This window comes from Chenopodium album, chromosome 21 (genome assembly GCF_948465745.1).
Source record: "Chenopodium album chromosome 21, dcCheAlbu1.1, whole genome shotgun sequence".
Lineage (NCBI taxonomy): Eukaryota > Viridiplantae > Streptophyta > Magnoliopsida > Caryophyllales > Amaranthaceae > Chenopodium > Chenopodium album.
The window spans coordinates 15,422,030-15,432,427 of NC_137854.1; the positions used below are offsets into that span (position 1 = coordinate 15,422,030).

The 10,398-nt window shown below is 36.2% G+C and overlaps 1 protein-coding gene across 1 annotated transcript; it reads right to left on the reverse strand.

Annotated features, from left to right (window-relative positions):
- Window positions 1-1,701: 1,701 nt before the first annotated feature.
- Window positions 1,702-9,885, reverse strand: LOC145602998 (fruit protein pKIWI502-like). Its single transcript, XM_081659135.1, has 5 exons — window positions 9,149-9,885; window positions 8,172-8,271; window positions 7,966-8,061; window positions 7,784-7,864; window positions 1,702-1,962 (listed from the first exon to the last, which is right to left on the reverse strand). Exons 1-5 carry the CDS (start codon window positions 9,697-9,699, stop codon window positions 1,900-1,902), a joined length of 891 nt encoding a protein of 296 aa, XP_081515261.1. The 5' UTR covers window positions 9,700-9,885; the 3' UTR covers window positions 1,702-1,899.
- Between the last annotated feature and the right edge of the window lie 513 nt (window positions 9,886-10,398).

A 10,398-nucleotide genomic window follows, 5' to 3' on the forward strand; every position in this document is an offset into this window, starting at 1 on the left:
AGTGTATACAACAAAACTTGATTATTCGATAAGATTTTAAAAAAGTTTTAAAGAAAATACATTCAATCTATTCACTCTTATTGACTTGTTGTATGAAAATTAGAACTTCCGTGATATACTTACCTTGTTTTTATTAACCACACCATTGTGGCATGCACTTTAAAGAACATATTAGACTAGGTAAACATACAAATTAATTGAAATAATTTTTCTGTCATTATTGTAAGTTGTTACAATATAAATTTTATACCTTAATGTTTTGCAAGTATATAAAAACAATGAAAATAATCACTGAAAAATATGCCCTTAGGGTCACAAGGAAGATTAGATAATATAATAAGTTATGTATCCAATTAAATAGCAAGGGGGCAAAATTAGATTAAATCATTCTAAGAAAATTGTTTTTTTCCCCATATATAATAGAATCTTTTGATACATTTAATTAGACGCAAAATAACAGCAACTAAAAATGTGTACACCATCTATAGGGGCCCGAGTTGGAGCACCACCTTCATACCGAATATCAATCGTTCAAGTGAAGATAGCATAAACTCACAAAAATTCTAAACAAGATTCGAAAGGGGTAAAAAGAAGACCAAATCATATAATTGCAATCGTTTTATATGAAACAGAGTTCCCATGATGTATTTAATAATACCAGTTGAGCTTCAGTCATGAAAAATCGTCGGAAAATACAAAGTTTCTGGCAGAATTTTTTATTTATTCGTTTCCAACGATTATAATTTTCCTTAAAAAATCCGTCGGAAATATCCAAAGGATTTTAAATCTATTGGTTAAGTACTTTACTTCTGACGAATTTTAATTTTGTTAAGAAATTTCCTACAAATTAATTTTGTTACATATTTTCCGCAAATTTCGTTAATAAAAACCAATAAAACAAAAACAAAACTCTACTAAATCCAGCCGTCCCCCCCCCCCTCCTTCCCCTTTCATTTCACTTGAGCTCTTCTCTCTCTCAGTCCTCCCTTTCCCTATATTCTCCTCTCATCTCTTCTTTCTCTCTCTCGATCTTCCCTTCCCCTCCCTTCTCCGTCCTCGGTCCTCCCTTTCTCTTCTTCTCTTCTCTCTCTTTCTTTTTCTTCTCCCTTCTTCTCTGCCCACCCTTTCTCTCTTATTCCTTCTCTATATAAATTTTAATAAGTCGAAGGTCTTCATGTGAAATTCGATCATGATTTAAGGTTTTCATGGTCGAATTTAACCTGTTTAAGCCAAATTTCAAGAATTTGTATGGTAGAATTTAGGAATGTATCTCGTTTTCTTAAAATTTGTTTTTCATTTTGTTTTTTTTTTTTTTTTGTTTTTTTTTGTTTTTTTTTTTTTTTTTTTTTTGAGGTGATAATTGACAAATTTTCCTTAATCTTATATTCCCTCTAGTTTTCATTCCATGAACTCAGCGTCAAACTAGTTACTCCATATATGTTATATTGTTATTACTTGTTTATTACTTTATTGCTTATATAGCTGCTAATCAGCCAGAAGATTGAGCAACTCAACCATTGTTATATTGCAAACATACAGGGAACATTACAAGCTTAAAGTTTAAACAGAGTTCATTATACAACGTTATACGGTATACCTATTCCTTTTCTCAAGAGAGAGACAACGATGTGGTATAGCTGATGTTGAATCTTGGAAACTATCAACTACGTATCTAGATACAGCATAGACTCACGAAGGAAGATGCATAACTGGAACAATATTGCTAATTTACTGTTGTGATATATGTCAAAATTTTAGAAATCAGATTTATTTTTGCTATTCCAAACTGAGAAAATTGATACTCAGCAACGAGGAATAAATGAATGGAAGAACATCACTGCTTCCTGTAACAATTATACAACAGATGAAGAGGAGCTCCATCTCATGAAAATGATGAGATTAGAAGTTTTTGAGTATATTGTCAGTAGAGACCCCATCTTCTGTCAATATAGAAGTGATTTCCTGCAATAAGCATGCATTTATTAATATAACTTCTGAAAGTTTCCAAAACAGACACCACTAACTAAAGCAGGTAAGAAAATAAAATGCAATTTCATGTGTCAACCATCTGCTACCAAAAACAACCAAAAAATCTGACATAATATATAGTTCATCTATTGCAAAATTCTTTAACGCTTTGTTTGGATAGCAAAGAAGGAAGGAAAAGAAGGGGAGGGAAAATGGAGGAAGGGAAGGGAAAAGAAAGGGAGGGGGAGGTGAGCTCCATTTTCCCTCCAAATCTCTCCAATTTTGGAGAGATTATGGTTATTATAGAGAGAGGGAAAATGGATCCCTCCCTCTCCTTCCCCTTCCTTCCCCCAATCTTTTACCCAAACAAGAGATTTTGTCCCCCTCTATTTCTCTTCTCTTCTTTTCATTCCATTTCTTCCTATCCAAACAAAGTGTAAGTTCAAAAATTTGTGGTTGACTATAACAAAACAAAGATGTATAATTAACTTAATATTTAGTTCGTGAATTTAACAAGATAGACAACAAAACAAGGCTATGTGCAAATTCAGTTTGATAAAACAACCAGATTCTAATGTCCCTAAGAACAAGGCTCCCTCACTCAAACCCACTGGCAGCACCAACACCAAGCGCAACATTTGGGAACCCCCAAATTGATACCCTAAACCAAACCCAGCAGCTGAAGCAGCAGCAACTAATAGAACTGAGTTTGCTATCCTCACCAGCGGTGACAAACTGTCAGCCAACGGCTGAAAATCTGATAATTCTCTTGGACCATCAAATGCATCAGAGCTAATGATAACACTACTAGTAGTGGGTACAGGAGTGAGTATGGGTGTGGGCGTTTGGCCAGCAGAGCAATGGAGCTTTGAAACACTGTCGTTTGAGGATGGAGGTGACAGGTATACAGACGAATTTGGGAGGATGAAGGGTGACAGGTATGAGTAGGGGTAAAAGATGAGGAAAGATATGGAGATTTGGATGAAGACAGAGGAAGCATAGTGTTCATATATTGGGGTTTATTCTCTCCTAAATTGAGTAAACTTTGTGGGATATTTGAGGGTTTAGAGAAGAGCAAAAACTCAGAAAAATGGTGGATGGGTTGTTGCAGATGACAATGGAATGGGAGGAGAGAGAAGAAGAGGAAAGAGGGAGAGAAAGAGTTGGTTTCGTGCTGGTTATGGTGGCTGGTGGTGGCAGTGGTAGTTGGGAGAAGGTATTGTTCGTGGTGGTAGTGGTGGTGGTTAGGGTTAGGATTAGGTTATGGTGGCTAAGGAAGGGAAGCTAGAGTGGTGGCACAAGATGGGAGGAGCTTGGCTAGGCCGAAGAGGAAGAGATAGATAGGTTTAAATAAAAAATTAAAATTAAAATTAAATTAACCAGTCCAATAGGTTACTTATTACCTGGGACTATTTTGGGAAGGTATCTTTAGTCAAGATTATACTATAATTACCTATAGTTGGGATTGGGAAGAGTGGTTATACTTCAGATTATGGTTGTGAATTTTTCCATAATCATACTTAACTCCGTTTTTTTTTTAGTTGACACATATTCCTTTTTAGGAAGATTATTTTTAGTTGACACTTTTTCCTTTTGGGTAAGTTTTATACCTTACATTTACTAGTGTACCCCTTTTGCTCTATCATTCTCTTTCATTCTCTCTCCACTCCTTAATATGTGTGCCAAAATTGAACGCGATAACTAAATAGAAACGGAAGAAGTAGCATTTAAATCCAACCCCTTACATGCAAGAAGAACCAATAAACAATTTCAATTATTTTTGAATTAATAGTTTCAACTATAATTACCTTGTCAATAATTTCAACTATTTCAATGTTTCATTCTCTCTCCACTCCTTAATATGTGGCCTAAGAAGTATATTCTTTGTGTCGTACAGAGATTCATACGTCTCCCCCCACCCCCTCCTCCCAACCCTACAGTAGACAAGAATTACATTACCTAAACTTGGCTGCTAGTGTTGAGCAATAGAACATGACCAAAGAAACCAGAACCGGCTACATACAGATTGAAAGCATAGTTATCTGGTGGGAACACTTTAGGTGAAAACATGTTCAAGCAACACAGTTTGAAAGTCCTGTCGGAGGCATTGGGGTAGTTCTATAGTGCTTGCTCATGGTGACAGGTTTCTAACAACTCTATTTCAGCTCTCATATTTTGATCGCATGTGAGCAGAAAGAACCATACTCTGTTTCATACAATCAAGTAGATGCCTACCAATCAAAATATGACAACCTATCTCAGACTTTTAGTGAGATTTCATCATCAAACTTAATAGAACATTAGTAATTGAATCGAAGGTCATGTACTCCATATACAAGTGTAAGCATTGTTAATTCCAGGTGAGATATAAAGTCTGAGGAACAAAAGACGGAAGCCCTGTTAGAGGCATTGGGGTAATTCTATAGTGTTGTGCAGAAGGTGGCAAGATCCTAACAACTCCATTTTGGCTCCCATGTTTTGATCGCATGTGAGCAGAAAGAACCGAACCCAAACTAACTCATACAGTCATACCAAACAACACGACACCAAAATTCTTCGGACATATCATCACCAAACTTCATTAAGCATCAATAATTATGTAACCTGTTTCTAAATCACCTAAGGAGATGCAAGAGAACAAATTAAAGGGGAAAATGAATTGAGTATTACTAGTACATTAAATGAGATAGATGTTCATAGGCCCTTTCGTCCAGTTCATTCTCCTTACCCTATTGCAATGGCACCATCAAACCCACAACCGGCACACTATAGCTACTAGAGTAAGAAACCACCACCGCTCTTGAACCACAACCTTAATGAATATCAAAGTTTCAACAACCCAATCCATCCTATAACCAGAAAGCCCCATCTCCACATTCTCAAACAGGACTAACATCTAGACATAACTTTTGAAATATCTTATACGAGGCAACCACCTTTTTCTAAGATGATGGGTTTGTTCAATGCTTTGGAAGTCAATAACAGCCATCAAGGCTCTGAATGAAGAATATTAGTTGGGGCTGGAAAAACCTCTAAACATTCTAGTGCATCCATCATGGAAGACTTTGCTTCCATGAAAGGATGAGTCCCTTGCCAGAGTCAGAAATTTGAGAAATGAGATGAAGAGGGATGATAGTGATGACATTTAAGGTAATGTGAAAACAGCACACTGAAAATGGTTTTAGCAATAAGATTTGGTATTGATAAAGGATGGAGGAGTGGCGGCGGGAGGAGGAAAAAATATACTTCCTTTGTTTTTGTTTAGTAGCAACATTTCTGTTTTTCAAGTTTGCCGATGCATAGCTTCAATTTATACTCCCTCCGTCTCACAATATAATGCCTATTTTCCTTTTTGGGTAAACCAAAATACAATGCCTCTTTCTATTTTAAGGTTGTATTTTTTTGACATTATTACCCTCTTTTTGTTGAGTTATCATCTTTTTTCCTTTTCTTTTTTGTACTTTTAACATCAATTCCCAACACTTTCTCTTTCTATCTCTCCAATTATTCCCAACAACTTTTCCTTTCTCTCTATCTCTCTCTAACCTCACATGCACATATATACTTCTAATCATTACTTTTAAGGAATTTTCAACTTTCTTAATTCACGCGTAAAAACCCAAAGAGGCATTGTATTATGAGACGGAGGAAGCATCTTAAATTATGCATTTGTAAAAATTAGATTTAAATAGAATTCCATATGATTATGTTTTTATTGAAGTATAAATCACGAGATGTTATTGAAGTTGAGTATGTAAATGTTGTTCCCCGTTGATTTGTTGCAAGTTTCTTTTAAAAATATAAATAATGAAGTAATAGGTACCACAAGGGAAGACTTGGAGAAGTTGGAATATGGGCTTTACATATAAGGGACTTGTTTTTTATCAATACTATTTCTTAACAACTCCATCAAAAACCCTATGAGCACATTTGACAACTCTTATTTAATCCATTGGTATCAAGCAAATGGACCTCCTCCTTACTCAAAAACTAAAGACGTTTGAAATAAAAGATTGATTTGGGCATTGATAATTTCAAGCCAAGAACTTCTAGGAACATGTGTATAGGTTTGTCTAGTTTCATAATCATTCAATAAAATTTTACTTCCTCCATTTTATTTTACTCTATGTTACTTGGACTCGGGTACCCATGTCCGACACGGGTATGTGTCTAAGTGTCCGACTCGGCTTTTTTTTTTGAAAAATTTCCATGATTTTGAACTAAAAGTGAAGTGTCCAGTGTCATACCCATGTCCGAGTGTCGAGGGTCCGACACGGGTACGTGAGGTGAAATGAAGAGTCCGAGTAACATAGATTTTACTTGTAACACTTCTGTTTTTTCACGGTTGTCAATGCATAACTTCAACCGTTTATATCTTTAATCATGCATTTGTGAAAATTATAAAAAGATTCTAATAAAGTAGACATTGAGACGAATCTAACAAGTTCCAATATGATATATGACAATGTTTTTCTTTAAATGTAAATCACGAAATGTAATTGAAGATAAGTATGTGAAGTGTACACTAACTAAAATGTTAAGGAAAAATAAAAACGGAGGAGGTACAAATGTTAAGAAAATGTGCATCTTCACAGGCCACCAAAAGCATTGTCTAAAGATCTTTTTTTAATAAAAAAAAAAATTATGATTAAGTGTCGAAATCATTTTTCAAAATACTTTAAATGAAAGCTTTATCTAGAAAGCTAGTCCGAGACACTCTTTTTACCATTTCGACGAAAAGGCCGAACTTTTTGGGAAGAATGTCAAATCCTCTGAATCCTACTGAACACCTTAATCTGAGTCTAAGCAACATATATAAAACAAGATCCATACCTGTCAGCGTATGTTCCACAAGAAAACATTAAGCTTAAGCCACAAAAGAGCATAATGTGAGTAGATTCAAGGCTTGCCTTGGAGAGCACTACAAAAATATATTTTGCTCACATATGGCTGAGAAGTTTCTTATTTTCCTAATTGGTTTTGTGTCTTATAGAAGGACTATAATATAATGTTTCCCTTAGTTGTCTGACTTGTGTGTTGACGAAGATAAAAATTATGAAAAATATTGAGTTGTGGGAACATCAATCTCTGTCATAAGGATATAAGATAGAGTTAAAGAAGTACTCTAAATCAGTAACTCTTACTTCTAGAATCTCGATAGTGATTTCTTACCTATGTTGTTATTCAATTTACTAACATCCAATGAAGATATCAGCTCTTCAAAAAAAAAAAAAAAATTGAAGATATCAGGGACCTTCAATTTCATGACGCATGGATATGGTAAGGGTGACCAAGATGAGTCATCTACTTCTGTTCAGTACTCGATTCATCTTATTCTAAATTAGCAAAACAAAGGTTGCTGAGAATTCAAATTAGAGAGGTAATCTATGAACAAAGTCCCTCCAAAGAATGAGCTTTCACCAGGAGTCCAGGACTACTTCATCTTATTAGTATAAATACCACAAACTATGTCTTGTGCAGACTAAATTCCTTCATTTGTATACTAATTCTCCTCCAATACCCTCATTTTCGAACCCAAACAAAATAGAATGAAAGCTGATGCTGATGGATTATTAGAACTCTTGATAATCTATGAAGCAATATTACAAATTTTAAAACTAGACAAATACAATATTACATCAGCTGCATCCTTTAACTGACACTTAAAACAATTACAATACGGCAATACTATATTACTATCTATAAAAATGACAGCTAAGCAAGATATTGTGCCACAAATAGTAGTACTCATTAAGAAGAAAAAAAGAAAGAAAAAAGAAAAACATTGCAAATCAAACCAATAAAGATAAATTACCTCTGTCATCTGTTTCTGCCCACATAGTACAACACCAGTAGAGTTTGGGTTTGAAATGTTTTTGGATCTACAAAAGGCAGCCTGTTTAATTGCCCCAAAAACAAGTGTTAATATATGATTACACCATCCAATGTACTTATAAATAAAATTTGGCACACCTATCAACAAAAATTTTACAGTACCTGCACGTAGCCAGCTTCACCTGTCCATTTCTCATCTGGTTGTGACAATACTGGAACTATCTTAACACCAGAAGATTCCCAATCTTTGAATCTATCCTGTATCATGAAGAAAAGACGTAAGAATAAGAGCTGAAAAAGAGAGAGATTTTCTGTAATTTGTTCTATTTCATATTTCCATAGACCACCAAAGTAGTTTCATGAACCACCTGATAGGCCATCCTTTGCAAATTTCTAGCTCCGTAATAAAGCCTCACATCTGACCTCTTGTCAGCACTGAAGCCAGATTCAATAAGAGATCGAATTGGACTGCAAATTGTCAAGAGGAAAATTGCAAGTCAGATAGCAGGTATAGTAACATAGTCATGAAGGAATACAGCATTAGCTCCTTAGAAGCAGACAAGGAAGATTCACAAAAAACAGAAAAGGCGAGCCACAATATACAAATACCATCTTATAAAACCCAAAGACAGCAAGCCAAACTGCAGTTCCGAAGGACTTATTCATCGGAATACAATTTCAATGATACATTTTTATTAACTCAAAAACTAAGGCATAGACAAGAACTAAGCCCCGCAACAATCAATTCAACCAAAAAGTTCCAATCGTCCAAAGCATGACACTATGGTTGGGTAACAATAGTGAAGGGAAAGGGAGGTGAGGGGAGGGAGAAGGTGGAACATCCATTTTTCTTTCAAATCTCTCTAACAACAGAAGGATTTGGTTTATTCAAAGGGAAAGGAAAACGGATCCTTCCAATTCCCTTCTTGCTTTAGGTATCCAAACAAAGGATGATACGTCTTTCCTTTTCCATTCTCTTCCTTTTCCTGTATTTATCTCAATCCGAACACAGTATGAGTAAAGAACAAAGCTTGATATCAAATTCGAAGACTATGGAGAGAATCACCAAATGCACAAACAAGAATCCAGCAGTAGCTATATTCTCTGTATATAATCCTACTCTCTTGTATTCAAAAGTTTAAAGGCTCCTTTGTAAGTACACTCATTCATGGCATCTCTAGCATAAATATTAGTTTTTCCTATTAACATTCAATGAAGCTGAGTGATCATCATAGAGTTGGAATACAAATGCACAACATCATTCTACAAAAATGTCAAGTAACTCAATTGGCAAAATTAAATATAGTTCTACTACCAATCACATCAATTGAAAATGGAAGAATACCTGATTCCAGATCCAGTGGCAAAGATAAGAACAGTGGGAAACTCCTCGGGAGGCGAAAGCCGATCAACATCAAAACCATTCCCCATAACAGAGGTCAATTCAACAACATCCCCTTTGGTCAACCCACACAAAAGCTCAGCGGTAGAGCCCGCGACATTCTTAACAAGAAACTGAAACTCGCCGCGCTCAGCGGCAAGCAACGGAGGAGAGGCGATAGCGAGGAAAGAAGGTTTAGGAGAGTCAGGGACTTTAAGCTGCAGGTACTGGCCAGGGCGAGTGTAGGAGGCGGCGATGTGAGGGGCGTCGGAGACGTTGATGGAGATGTGAAAGAGTGATTCGGCAGCGGGTTCGATGAGGGAGATGGGGGTGGGTGTCCAGAGAGTGGTGTCTTGGCGGACGGCGGAGGCGACGAGGGAGAGGAAGCGGCGGCGGTGGTGGTGGAGAGGGGGGGTTAGGCGGCGGAGGAGAGACATGGAAGGGGTGGTGTGGAGGTGGGCATGAGGGTGGTGGAGAGGGGAAAGGTGGGGTAAAGAGGAGAGAGAAATGGACATGTTTAAAGGGGGTTTATAATAAATGAGGTTTGGTTAGATGGAAGAAGGTGGAAAGATGTAGTAGAGATGGCGCCGGTGAAGGTGGTCAAAGTCTAAAAAATGGGAGGTGGTGTGATTTTGTAATGGGGAGGGGTGACAAACAAGTCTACTATTTACCAAATTGTTTGGAGTTGTGGTGTGATGGGGGGAGGTTTGTAATCACTTATCCAAATGAATTAGAGCCGCGTGATCCATGCCTCTCATATTGCCCACCAAAGTTTTTTTTTTTTTTTTTTTTTTTTTTTTTAAATGATGTAATAAGTTCAGATAAGATAAGTTTAGATATAAATGAAAATCAAGTGAATGTAGAGTATATTTCAACCTATGTAGGTTTTTGCCATGTCATATTTCTAAGTAGTAAGTCTTCCTCAATAAAAAGATACAATATTTTGTCACATACTCACATGCTGACAATTTCCTAACGATATAACAAGTCCTATACTACCATATACCATGGGTGATTGATGCATAATGTGTAGGTTAGTGCCATTGCGTCCTCAACTATAAGTTGTTTATGATGTTTGTGAATGTATGGGGAAAGCTAGCCTAAATCAAATTTAAGTGATTCAAGCATCTCATGACCAATTTACATTTCTCTTTTTGTTTTGTTTTTTTTTGTTTTTTAAGTGTTCCGCCAAGTTCACCCTTTAGGCTAATCAA